The sequence below is a fragment of the Chroicocephalus ridibundus genome, chromosome 5 (assembly GCF_963924245.1).
Source record: "Chroicocephalus ridibundus chromosome 5, bChrRid1.1, whole genome shotgun sequence".
NCBI lineage: Eukaryota > Metazoa > Chordata > Aves > Charadriiformes > Laridae > Chroicocephalus > Chroicocephalus ridibundus.
This window is the reverse complement of record NC_086288.1, coordinates 31,247,492-31,261,095: the sequence shown is the minus strand read 5'-3', so window position 1 is coordinate 31,261,095 and position 13,604 is coordinate 31,247,492. Positions and strand designations below refer to the sequence as shown.

The window sequence follows — 13,604 nt, the reverse complement described above, 5'->3', positions numbered from 1 at the left end:
GTTCTTCTTGCAAATATGTTTTTAGCCACAATGTCTGAATTATTTTGCCTTAGTCCTTTTGACAACTAGTTTTTTGACTTTGTGGCATTATTTCTTCTCCAACTTGGAACATTAGTTGTCTCCTGTTATTTGGGAGACCCACAGGTATCGTCTATCCCATCTTGGTCACAATCCTTTCATCTCTTTGTTCTCTTCAATGCTTTGAATGACTTGGAAAAGCAAGACCAGGTGTTTAGTCTTGTTAGATTCCAATAGAGGTACACTTATACGGAGTGGTTTGTTTATTCCTCGTGCAAAGTGAATGTGAATTTTGACTCATTTTAATAAGCCTTTGAATTCCAATTTTAACTTGTATGTGAGTACCTGAAAAAAGTTTAAGCTGCATGTAAAATATGTGAAATGTATCATAATTTATTGCTGCGTGTGTAGTTAATTACTTCCATTTCATATGGTCAAGTTCAAAAGCAGGGATCATCCTTTCTAATAACTGCTACTGAATTTGCGGTGATGATGCTGTATTGGTGTTATGTCAAAAATGAAATCTGAAGGCACCTTTTGTGAAGTTGTTTGCCTCTGCTTCCTTGTGTCCTGCAGTGGCTGGGCTGCTGTAAGGGAAAGTGGAGAGGTAGCAGAGATGAAACCTGCTCGTGGAATAGTAGAGCCGCAAGGAAACCATGATTGGTCAAGCCGTGACAAGTGCGAGATGGCACCAGCTAATAACCCTTCTGGCATCGGCATGCGGAAACTGTTCCTGCTCATTAACAACCTGTTCTGGGGCAAGCAAGGGAACCTGAGGGCTGCTGCTTCTGCTTCACTCCGCTGGCATTGAAGTTGATCTGTTTGGCATTAGTTGATTGAAAAATAAAAGATCACGTATCCGAAAGGCCTATGCTTTGTGCAGTTACTCTATTTTGTAAATTTAGTTTATATTTTTGGATCCTTTTCTGCATCAACCCAACTGTGTGGAAGAGTAATTAACAGTACATGGTGCCTTTTCTGTTTTTAGCAGCTGACATCCTCTTGTGCTCCTCTGTAGGTGCATAGCTCTGTGTGTTTGGTGCATGCAGGGATGGATAGAGTGATGGATGTGTGTGTATGTAACAGTTTGTTTAAAGTGCAAAAGCAAGTTAAAATTTCGTCTTTGTGGAGGGCATTAGATAAATATTAAGGGCTGAAATATAATAAGAGAAAAATGTTAAGAAGAGTCGGTTGAAACCGTGTGTCTTTTTCCTAAAACCTGTGAACCCACAGGCATGCTCAGCCATGTTTGTGTTGAGGGAATGCTCAGACTTTGTGTTAGGTTTTGTTTGACATAATTTCTAACGTGAAACTACATGGCGCAATCACATTTAAAAGTATGTTGTTGTCAGTGTTACTGCTGACGACAGGTAGCAGAACTGGGAATGAAATGCAAGAGATGGTTTTGTGGGTTCCTCACTGGCAAAATGGCTGAATGCATGTGGGCTCTCTCCATCCTTTTCCCGTGAGCTGGGATGAGTCTAAGGGATGGTTTGGGTCTGCTGCAGCCAAGCCGCTGCTGCACCACAGTGGAGGAGCTGCTGCATATGGAGGGAAAATGACGAAGCGAAGCAGGAGGAGCTGGGAGGACAAGCCCCTGGCCAGGGCTGGGGTGGTATCTGCTATCTACTGTTGGGATCCACAGCCAGACCGAGAAGTATGGCGAGGTGGTACTTTGCCTTATACGTTTTTTTTCTTACATGTTGTATTTAATGATTATTGGTGTGCTATGCACGCCTTAGATTATGGCTTAATAGATCAGTCTGGAAGCACCTTTAAAGTTACGGGGAGAAAACGAGGGAACTGGAAACTTAGAGGAGCACGCAGGAGTACGGCCTAGTGGAGCGAGGTGAGGGCAGCATTTCCTGGCAGTGATAAGTAGCAAAATACTCTGGTACTCAAAATGGGTTTTTTGACCTAAGCTAATTTTGATCCCTGCTTGGTTTGGGGAAAACCTTCAACTTATTTGCAGGACTGCCTCATAACCCCTTTTATAGCTGGTTGTGTCAGCGGTTTCCACTGCAAACCCTGCATTAGGGTTCTTATAACTCAGCTGTATAAATTTGATCTGGACTTTAAAATTGGCATGTACATTCTTGATTTGGAAGCAAGTATCGAGGCTGGATGGCTAATCTGTTGGCTATGCGAATAATATTGCTGTAGTAAAGGCTGTGAGGAATATGATACAGCTCTCAGTTTCCATTGAGCGCAGAGGAAGCTTGTTTGTCACAAAGAGCAGGTGCTGCCATGGCTCTTTTTTTTCACGCAGGAGTGGTAAGCTAGATCCCAAGTGTCCCAAACCTGTCGGGAGTCAGCAGTGTAAGTTGAGTTTTTGCTTCCTCCTTGGCAGGGAAGGAGATGAGGAAGGGCTTTGGTGAGCCACCCTGTTAGGTAGGGCACACTGGAGCACAGCAATATATGGTAGGTTTAGATTGGATATTAGGAAAAATTTCTTCACTGAAAGGGTTGTCAAGCATTGGAACAGGCTGCCCAGGGAAGTGGTGGAGTCACCGTCCTTGGAGGTATTTAAAAGATGTATAGCTGTAGTGCTGAGGGACGTGGTTTAGTGGTATCTTGGTAGTGCTAGATTAATGGTCGGACTTGATGATCTTAAAGGTCTCTTCCAACCAAAACGATTCTATGATACCCTCTTTGAGCTGGTGGTGTTCAGGCATCAGAGCCGAGTACAGGGCACTGCTGCCGTTGCGGGGTGCTGGGATCACCCATCAGGAGTCAGGTCGGACACACAGAATTCCTGTGAGGGAGCTGGTGCAGCTATGGAGCTTAAGTGTGACCCCCCTGGTGTTTTGGGTCAAGGTTGGGTTCTCCGAAAATACAGTAAGGGCTGCTTCTCCAAGCTTGCAGCGATTCACTGAAGGGGTATTTTCTAGCATACTTTGAACTCTATGTACTTTTGAGGGCAGGCTGTTAAAATACTGGCTATTAGTGCAAGGTGGTACTTTGGTCAGGTGAAATGAGGCTAGGCATAAAAAAGGCAGTAACAGATAGCGAGTGTAAATATTTGCAGAAAGTGTATTATAGCAGGGGAGATAAAGCTCTTGTGGTTTGAACATCTGTGTGAAAAGGCAGGGTGTTGTTTGATAAAAGATTTCTTTAATACATTATTTATTTAAGAAGAGTATTTTATTTTGTGATTCTGCAAAGCTCTTCTGCATTGTTCTTTAATATAAGGAAGGATGTAGACTGAAAGAAAAGCAAGTAATGATATAAAGATCATTGGTTGACTTCTGCTTTGATTATGCACGAAATTAAACTGAGTTGCTGTAGCCAACCACATAGCAGAAATGCTCGAGGGGTAAAAATCAAGCTAGAGGGATTTCAGGTAGCACAGGGATATTTAAATTGGGAGCAATGAATTGCATTCTGAGAGAAAGTTGCAGATGATGTTGAAGGATGTTTGTGTGATGGGGGGACCATTATTTACTGTCAGACTACGAAATAGTTTCTTTGTGAGAGTGGCTGTGATGTACTATCACACGAGCCAGTTGCAGCTAAGATTGATTCAAGGCAGACTGCATGGAAAAGATAAAAGGCAGCTTCCATCTCTAGTCAAATAGACCTTTGTCTTAAGAGTAACTGCAAGGTATTTCATTTATTACTGCATGCAGGCTGAATAGTGACGGCTTGCAGAAGAGATGCTTGTCAAGTTTTCTTCTTAGTCATGTGAGGAATAGATGGTTATAAGTTAATTAGAAATGAGTTAAGCTACAAATTACATTGATTCAGAGATAGATGCACATGTATGTGCACATATGCAGTTTTCCTGGAAAGCATCTTTTAAAATATCTTGTTAAAGCTTGACAGTAATAGTAAAAAAGCTATTTAAAAAAAAATAAAAAAATATATATATTGGCTATTGCAAAATGAAATAATAGGCTGGCTAAAAATTAGCTCAAGGAAACAGTTGTATTCCAGTGTTTTGGGGCTGTTTGATTTTAACAGCCTGAGGCGTAGAGCTATACTGAGATGACTTTTTATACTGTGGCTTTTGAAGTTCGTCCTGGATCAAGAACTGGTTTACTTTTGGTTTATCTCCATTTGGAATGTATTTTAGAACAATATTCGCAGTTTTGGAAAACTAATGTGTAAAACAACAAGAACAATAAAAACTTTTTTTTTTTGTCAAACAAAACTGAAATCTAATATTAGATGGGTGACTTTATTTACGTTTATTAGAAAGCGTCCTGAGCATCTCTGGATGGCGTAGACTAGCTTTTGGCTTTCAGCCACGAAGCTGGTTGCTGCTGAGGGGCGGAAAAGAGGTTTGCTGCTGGGGGCTGCTGGGATGATTGGCCTCAGCAGGTGCCTGATCATGAAATGTCCCTCCTGCTTTCCTCCCCCTCTGTCTCAAAATGAGCTTCCCAGAGTACAGAGGCATGGAACTAAGGAGGAGGAAACATTTCTGGCTTGGCAATTTTGTAGCTTTACAATCTGGTGGTTAACATTGGAAAAAAGTCTCTTCTTTTTTTTTTTTGTAGCTGTAATTTACACTTGATTTTTAAAAACTTGCCACATAAATACAGAATTAAAACAGATCCATCAAGGATTTGAAGAATATTTGTGGTGCTTAGAGGTTAGTTTGATTCAAAGGTAGACAGTTTTATAATTTTAGTGCTATACTCTTCTGTGCATACGTCTTGTTGCATTGATTCTATTCGTTTGCACGTGTATGTTTAATAAAGACATGTTTCAAGGATATGCTTTTTTCCTACTAGGAATTAAACATTAGGTGTTTGTGGTTTGTTGTTTTTTTTTTTTTTTTGTCCATCAGTTTACTAGTCTTTTGGTATTTAAGCATAGGTAATACTGTAGTTCAGTGACTGATGCCAGATAATTTTACTAAGCTAAGGTTAAATTTGCAGTTTAAGAACAAAATCACATGTACAGGACAAAAAGTGTGGTACAAAAGTAGTAATGATTTATAAGTACCATTTCAAAATTTCCTATATATTAGCACCTACATGTTTTTATATCTTCTCCATCTGTTGGATTTTTTAGAATCTAGGTGAAAATGATGAAATAAATGGAGTTAGTTTGCATTGTGACAAGGAACATGGGGAACCTTTCTTTCAGTTTTGGTTCAAATGTGTACTCAGTTTTGCATGCATAATCCCAAGTATTTATATGGATTCACAGAGTCTAAGAAGTGTCAAAACTGAGGCTTCTGGGGTATAAATATGCCTGCAGTGTGGAAAAGATTCTTAACTATTTCAAGTGTTCTAATTCCTCCTGCTGGTTCAGTATGGATGTTTGTTTATTTTTTATATACTTGCTCCTGTGATTGTATTCTTCTTGCATCCTCTTACATGGTAAACTCTACCCTTGTTGCTTCAGTCCCACTTCGTTATAGGCACTTCACAAGCCAAGGATGCTGCCTGGGACTCTCAGGGAAGGCTTGTGCTCTGGCTGAGGTTTCCTGGAAGTACCAACCTCACCTCTCTTGGTTAGTCAGATCTCTTCTCCCAAATCAGTAGATGTTACTCTGAAGTCTTATTCGCTGTATCTAGATAAGGAGATTACTGCTCTGGCATCCTTTTGCAGTTCTTCACGCTCCTGTCCAGTGATTTGTTTGTTCAGGTGTACCTGTGACAACCTCACCTATAAGGCAGATTCAGTCCCCTGCCTGCATGGCAGGTCTCGTGGACATAACCAGGGGCTCGTCATGCTTTCAGGACATGCCTGGTTTTTTTCCCCATTTTCAGAGTGCATTTTCCAGCCATATGTGTTTCAGGGATTTTCAGCCTGGGGTTTTGCTGAAAATGATTTTACAGCTGTCTCTCCTGTGTACTTGCAAAGAGTTTCATCTGCAGCAAGCAACAGTTTAAAAGTGACCTCTTGAAAGTCAAGTGTTTAGTTATGGGTTGTCATGTGTTGGCTGCTGGAATCAAAGAAAAAAAGTGATTTTTTTTAAATTAATTTGTTTTATTTTTCTACTTTGGATGATAAGGCCTTCCCCTGTACGCCCACGGAAATAGTCACCCTGAAGCCTGCTTTTGAAGTCTCACTGCTGAATGTGTATAGGTTGCTTTTTTCATCCTGAATTACGATGCATGAACATCATGCGTATTTGTGTACATTCGGAGAAAGCTAGATTTTATTCACTTCAGCAGTCCAATCACAAAGCACAGCGATCTGTTTGACCTTTAGCTTTTAGCACCCTTACGTTCCTTTCCCTTTTCCAGAACTTGCTGACAAATGTCAGCATGCCATAACGTATCGGTGTAGAGATCTGTTTATGGCAGGTTCCACTCCTCACCCAAAGGTTTGAGGAGCTTCCCTATAAATAGCTATATTGGTCATAGCTTTCTATATGCTTGTAGGGTTCCCTGGTCTGTGTTTTATAGTAACCGGCTCTCTTAGCTCAGAATTTGGCTATGAACACCAACTTTTGGAGGAATTTCAGCTTTGCTGTTGAAGGCTTTTGTAAAATGATGCACCATAAGAGCTGTAATTCTGATGAATTTAGCCAGTCAAGAAGTTTTTCTGAAATTAGTGTATCTCTTTTTTTCCCCTCTGTCTTCTACTTTTCTTCCTTACATGGGACTTGCTCTGCTGACTTTCTCTTGACAGCAACCTTCAGTTTCAACTCTGGCTAAAATTGTTCTGTTGACCTATAACGCCGAGGGACTGGCTGCTGTTTCGAATCTGAGATGACAAGTCTTCCTACATCTCAGGCTTCTCCTTTCATCAGAATAATGTATTTGATAGCATAGGATTAACACCAAATGGAAGGATTTTTCTGGTTTTGTTTGGATTTTTGGCTATTGTGTTTAGTTGATAAAAATTGCTACTGCAGATATCCGTGGGACATAGGTTGGTGTTGAAAAGTGCCAGCCATGATCCACTGAATGTGAAATTTCTTGCTTTCAGTCTATATGTTGTCAAATTATACATTTTTGGAGTATTGCATTTGCACTTGTCTTGCAGCATTAGGCAATACTTTTTCCTTTGAGTATTTGTCTTTAGATGCTGTCCAATCTGCATGTCACAGCTGTCATGTATTATAGTCTCTGAGATTTTAGGAAAGCCTTAACCATATCAGGTAGGCTGATAGGACACTTTGCACAGGTTTACTGACAAGTGACTGTTCATAATCCCTAGTATTTCATGTAATTCTACCCCTTTGCCAGAGACAGTTTTCAAGACCTAGCCTGGCTTCTCCTGTTGGAGAGATCTAGGTGTGGAGACTGGTGACTGTATTTTGTGGTTGGTCATTGTCAAAAGGAACCACAAGAAACTGAAACTTCTTGGTCCCTACTGAGTGAACTAAAACAGCGGGGGTTTAAAAACACCAGAGATGAAAGCCTTCTTTCTGCCTCCCTTTGAGAAGTTGCTTACTAGAGCATGACTGTGGCCCAAGGTGAACTCCACTTTGGGAAGTAAAGATGAAATAATTCTGCTGCTTGCAACACCTGCCTAAAACGTAGCGCTTTTTTCAAGGAGCGCACTCATGCTTGCAGGCAAAGGAAAGAGTTGTGAGATTTTGTATGCACAGCACAAGCAGCTACAACTTCTCTCCTTTGAGACAGGAAATATATCTGGAAACAAAGAGTGAATTTTCACCATCCAGGACTGCTCTCTTCAGCCAGCTATAAAGTGGTTAGTAGATTGAGGACCGGGGATATAAATCATCGCAGAGATCTTACCATGTGTTGCTTTATTTCTATTTCTGTTCTGGGGAATGAAGCTAGTTGAAGTTTAGTGGCATCAGATGAAAAGATTAATTTATTGTTCAATCGAGGTCAATAATGTGAACTTTACAAAGGTTTCTGTTGCAAGACTATTTCATTCAAGTGGACCAAAGGCAATTGAGCTGAACTTTGGCAGTGATCTTGATCAAAGATGCAGACTGCTCAAGAGGCCTTTCTTATTCTGGTCTGAATATACTGCAGGTCGCTGGGGGCTATAAACCTATTGAGAGAAAGGCAAAACAAAGTCCTGTAACTGGTCTGTCTGTGATGTTGAACTTATGACTTTCTAGTAGTTGCAGCTGGGGAAAAGTCTTCCATGCACATGACCAGTCATTGACAAATACATAAACTTTGAAGAGCTTCTTTAGATGGAAAATCTAGAAAGGAAAAAGCTGGTTTACAGCCTTCCTTTCTCCTCTTGTGAGAAAAATTTCATATGTGAGGAGACAGGAGACTGGAACTTGGCATCCAGGAAACCTGTATGTGCCCATCCCTGCTTGCGTCTCTTGGTGCATGTGCACAGTTGCAGCCGGTAAAGTAGAAGTGGAGTTTTTGAAAACTAGACAATACTGTGCAGTATTTTTCATGTCATCCAAGTGAAATAAGAACAAGAACCTATAAATATTGCTTCACCAGAAAGAAAGATAGTACAGTAACTTTCACAGGGGCATACTCACAAAGGAGAAAAGACACATATGTCTCTTTTTTTTTTTTTTTTCTTTTTCTTTCTATGAAAAAGCACAGTAAGATATTGTGGTCCTGTGTTCAGAGAATATAGACATAAACACCCAAGTTTCTCATTTGCCATTCTTTTGATATTTCAGCTTAATGATGGTGGCAAGGCAGCCCGAGCACATGTGGGAATTGGTGATGTGGTTCTCACCATTGATGGGATAAGTACGGATGGGATGACTCATCTAGAAGCACAAAACAAGATCAAGGCATGTACAGGCAATTTGAACATGACTCTGCAAAGGTAAGATACCTTTTTCCTTTTTTTTTTTTTTTAAAAAAAAAAAAAAAAAGAAAAAAAAAGAAAATTAATCATCATCCTAACAGTTGTTTGGAGGATAAAAGCATGTAAGTGGTTTGGCAAAGTGCATGGAGTTAAATGGCCACAATTGAAAGATAAGCTGCTGTAGCCTGAAATGTGTCTTGATTTATAGCATTTTAGAAAACTTATTAGATGTTAATTATGTGAGTCGACAAAGACCTTTTCCAACCTTCTGTCACCTGCTCTAAATTGAATGAAGTCTAGTTCCTCTTCCTGTTGAGCTTCAGTTTTGTTAACACCTGTTTAATTAAAAGCAGGTTTTGTCCAGGCTCTATTTCCCTCCCCTTCCAGTGATTGACTAGGGCCACTTCTTTTTTTGGGTCAAGTCCTACATCGTCAGATGTCAGCAAACAGAATGATGGATTTATTGAAACAGTTAACCCCTGAGTTGTATGGATGAAAATAACTGCAGCTTGGAGTCAGAGAGAGAGAGATGTTTCCCAAAGTGATACTAATGTTTCCCAAAGTAGCAGCTTCCCTTCGCTAATTGCAGCATCATCTGTAGAAGCTACAGCTGGGTCCGGTCTCCCTGTTCCTGAAACATACAGTTTATTGAATATCAGCAATTTCCCAGCTAGCCTGAGACTGTGTTTTGGGAGGGGTTGGAAGAAGGGCGCAGGATGCTCATGTGCGGGCTATTGGAACTGAAGCAGGAAGAGCAGCAGCACAAGCAAGAAATTCCTTCAAGCTCTCAAAGCCTCCCCAGGGCTAAATATTGGCTTTTATTAGAATACTACTATTCTTATTTAATGATGTGAGCAAGCATCTTGGAGGAGGATTGGCCTCTGAAGCCGTCACATAATGAGAACCATCTTTTCTTGTTATCAAAGAAAACAACAGCAGTTGCACCCTGTGATTGCTGTTTGTGCCTGCCTTCGGCAATGCCAAGTTCCTCAATGAGTGTTGGTTGAGGCCCATAACAGTATCTCTTCAACAGTTACTGCCTTTTCTGGCAAATTATCCTGCCCTTAATGAAAGGACCACCTCTCCCTGAGAGTTCATCAATATAAGAATAGAAGAAATGACATGGGTGTAAGTTTGACAAACGTCCAGCTCTCCAGGGTGGTGGTGCTTGGTCCCAGCCCTACATGACATGTAGTTGAATGGTTGTGTGAGTGCTTTGTTTTCTAAGAGGCTACAGTTCAGCCTTGCTTGTTGTGTCTTGTTTTTCCTGTTGTCCTGCTGTACTTTGGTCCTTAGCTACCCGTAATAAGGGATTCCCTTTGCTCAGCCTCTGAGGAAAGAAGTATCTTGTGGTGTGGTTCATGCCTACGGCGTCTTCTCGAGTGAAACTTGTAAAGTTGGCATTAAAAGTTTCTTGATGGAGCTCATCAGAAGAATCATGCCTTGTATCTAGTGTGTCACTTGCTTTTCTGTGTCCCAATGAGGCAGGCAGGTCGTTTAGAAATGCACTTTCCAAGAGCCCACTGAGTCACTCCAGTAGGCAGCTGGGAGTGTAGGGTTTTGGCCTACTTTCTCCTGTTGCCGTAAATTGATGGGCAGGGTTAATATCAGATATAGGAAAGGAACAGCAGGTGTGTCTTTGGTCAGGCAATAACTTGTCGGAGGCTGCTTCTGGTTGGGTGCAGGGATGAGTGGTTTGAAAATCGAATTAATCATGAGTTAGCCTGGTCCCCTCCTGTTCTCACCCTTCCTACCCAGCGTAGCATCTGACTCACCAGCATCAGCTACCTGACAGCTGAAGGCTAAGTCAGGATCAGATTAGCAGAGATCAAAGGAATAGCCTCTGTCCCAGCATCTGGGGGTGGGACAGATGTCCTCTTTTGTGGTTCTATCAGTCTGCGGTCCTATGGTCTCAGCTGTTTCTAATTCTGCCTGGATCCCATGGAACAAAAACCATAGACAGTGCTCTGCTGGCTCCTCTGCTTGTGAAAACTTCCTTGCTCTGCTGTTCAGCAGGAGATTTGCTTCGGTTGTTTATTTGTTCTTTAGAGCCTGGAAGAAAGTGCTTCTTGGAGTCAGACTGGCTCATGCTAACTACAGATGCTGAATGCCCATGGGAAGGATGGCTTGAGAGTATAAACAGGGTGGCAAGATAAGCCATTTTAATATTGAGGGATCTCCATAATTATATTCTTCTCTTCCTGCCTCTTCTCCCAAAACAAGACCAAACTAGATAAAATATTTTGATCTGTGATTGTTCACATGCAAGATTAAAGAGATGCTGTCAATGTGAAACAATGCTGGCCTTCAAAATAGGAGTTGATGCCATAGATGGGAAAATCTAATACATATCTAATTTTGTTTTTTCTGCTTTTAATTATTTTTAAGGGTTTTTGTGCTTCTCTGAGCTTTTATCTACTTCCACACAGACTACTGATAGTTTGAACTACAATGCAGGAACGTTGAGGTTAGTCTTGAAAGAGTATATAAATTCTTAGATACCACCCTAGTTTGCTGCTGCTTTAAAGGAACCCGATGATTGGTTGGTTAGTGGTGTTACTTTGAGGTCCAAGAAAATAGGAAGAGCATTATGGCTTGAGCTAATGGCCTTTGCGCTGTGAGCGTGTCCCTGTGGTGTTTTATGAAAGATGTGAAAGAACTCAGTTTGATCACATTAGTCGTAGGAACCAGAATATATTTTGTAAGTTCAGTTTGGTACATTGCTGGTGGTAGCACTGAATGACCTTTATTCATGATAAACTGTAAGAAGTACTGTGTACTCATCTGTGCATGCCTGCTTCACTCTTGATCAGTTATAATTTGTCACAGACTCGTGTTGAATATGTGGAAGTTAGTATAGTGGTGCAGACTTAATTGTAATGTGAAGGTAACGGAAATATGGGGAAAAATGGCTGGACATACCACCAGCCTCCTGGCACGTCAGAGGCGGGGCTGGCTGTGCTGTTTGCTAGGGAGGGACTAACCAAAATAAACAGTAGCTATTTGAAAAAGAAACAGGGTCTTGTTCTGGCTTTTTAGCACTTTTATGGCGTGTGTTGTGAGGATCAAAACTACGGTTGGTAGAAAAGCAGTGGTATGCCTTAGGGATTACTAGGCCAGTGAACTCGAGTGGGTCCCATCTGAGGTTGATGGGCTCCAGTATCCCAGTTTGCACGGTGGCTGGGGCATGGCAGCAGCTTGCTTTTTAAATGATATGAAGGAAACTTTGTGAGTCTGCATGGCAAAGGCGAGAGAGGAAATTCTTTATGATCAGCTTCCTTATTATAAGTATTTTAACTTGATATGCTTTTGTACTGTTGGTCAGGTTTTCACTTGACTTCCTCTATTCTTTATGTGCCAAGTGGAAAAAATAAAATCGAGACAAACAAAATAGGCAAAATAGGCAAGAAGTAGCTCGCCTGGAAGGTTGGAAGGGATATTTAAAACAATGTCTTCAAAAGCTTTACCAAGAGGTTTAAAGCAGTATATTTATGGAGGCATATGTGCATGTACCTCTTGTGGAAAACCAGTTTAGATGTTTTGTAACTTGTAAATGAATATTGGCAAAATATTTGAAGGGAGAATAAAATCTCCCTTTTTTCCTACGTAAGGCAATATTGTATGTTGGTTTTTTAAATATGGAATTCTTCTCTGCCCCTGGAAGGAACAATAATTTCAGCTGTCTCAACTGCAAGTCCACTTTGATTGGAGATTGCTTAAATACAAATAGATTAAATTGTGCTTCCCAGACATGTACAGTAGTATGGGCCTAACATTCGCATGTGTTGGCAAGTATTTTCAGGTATATGTCTTTAGAATTAATTCATTCTGTAAACAAGTCTCAGTGTTTATTATGAAGGTTATAATTTTTAAATTGTGTAATAAAAATATAATTTTGGTGTGTTATTTGCTCAGTTTTCATATTAGATATGGTTTAAAAATCAGGGATGTGGTTTTTTTCTTCTTTTTCTAACATGAAATTTTATCTTTGTAGTTTGTTGGGTTTTTAAACATAAGATGCATTGCATAGGAAATTTTTCTTTGTTTATGTCCCTCCCTCCCTGAGATCTTGCTCTTTTGCACCCCAATATTTTATTTTTCAGTTAAAGCCCTTTCCTGGTTCCCATGAGGACAGATGGAAACCAGATGCTTGCTTTTTGGATGTATTTTCAAGTTCAGTAACTTAGTATGGATTTCCATAAATAAATCTCTTAAGTTGCTGAACAGCTGAGAGCCACCACCTATTTTTTAAATATTGTTTTTGGGGACTGTTTCTCCAGACTCCTGCACTTAATGACTCTTTGGAAGTGAGAAAGATAAAGAATTGTGTACTTCTTCTGTTACATGAGGTCATGATACTCATGAAACTTGTGGAAAAAGTGTCAGTGAGCAATACAGGGCTACAAACAAACAAACAAAAACAACAGAAAAGCCTGGAAAGTGGTTTTGTTTGTTTGTTTTCTTTTATAATATAGAGCTTATTTACCTCTTTATTTTGTAAAACAGATCTGCACAGCTGTAGCGTGCTTTGTAAAGAAATTTATTTCACCTCTCCCTCTGAATTTAGCCATTTAGGACAAAAGGCATTGTGATTGCTCGGCTTGGGAAGTAAAAGGATTCTCAAGGTGGTTTACCCCTCCCTCTCTGTCTATTGCAGTGCTTCAGAAATCCTTTTGGGTGCTGTAGGTTGGCAGTGAGCATTTACTACAGTTCTGCTTCCAGCTCTTCAATGGTTGACTTTAATGGATTTTTGCAAATGAGCACGGGTGTTACAAAGCAGTAGATGAATTTTAGTGATGGCTATAGGCTTTGGTTCTTTTTTTCCCTGATCCTTTTAAAAATACAGAGTTGCCCAAGTGTCACAGGTGAGGCAGGGGCCTGCGGGGTATTTTTGATGTCCGTGTTGACAGGACTCA

At 40.6% G+C, this 13,604-nt stretch overlaps 1 protein-coding gene across 17 annotated transcripts in view; it reads left to right on the top strand.

Moving 5' to 3' along the window:
• Positions 1-13,604, top strand: part of PDLIM5 (PDZ and LIM domain 5) — a 129,267-nt gene that overhangs the window by 32,956 nt on the left and 82,707 nt on the right. For all 17 annotated transcript variants that reach the window (XM_063337366.1, XM_063337373.1, XM_063337372.1 and 14 more), the window contains exon 3: positions 8,555-8,706. In XM_063337366.1, the coding sequence (XP_063193436.1) occupies positions 8,555-8,706 (152 nt within the window). The remainder of the gene's footprint in view (positions 1-8,554; positions 8,707-13,604) is intronic.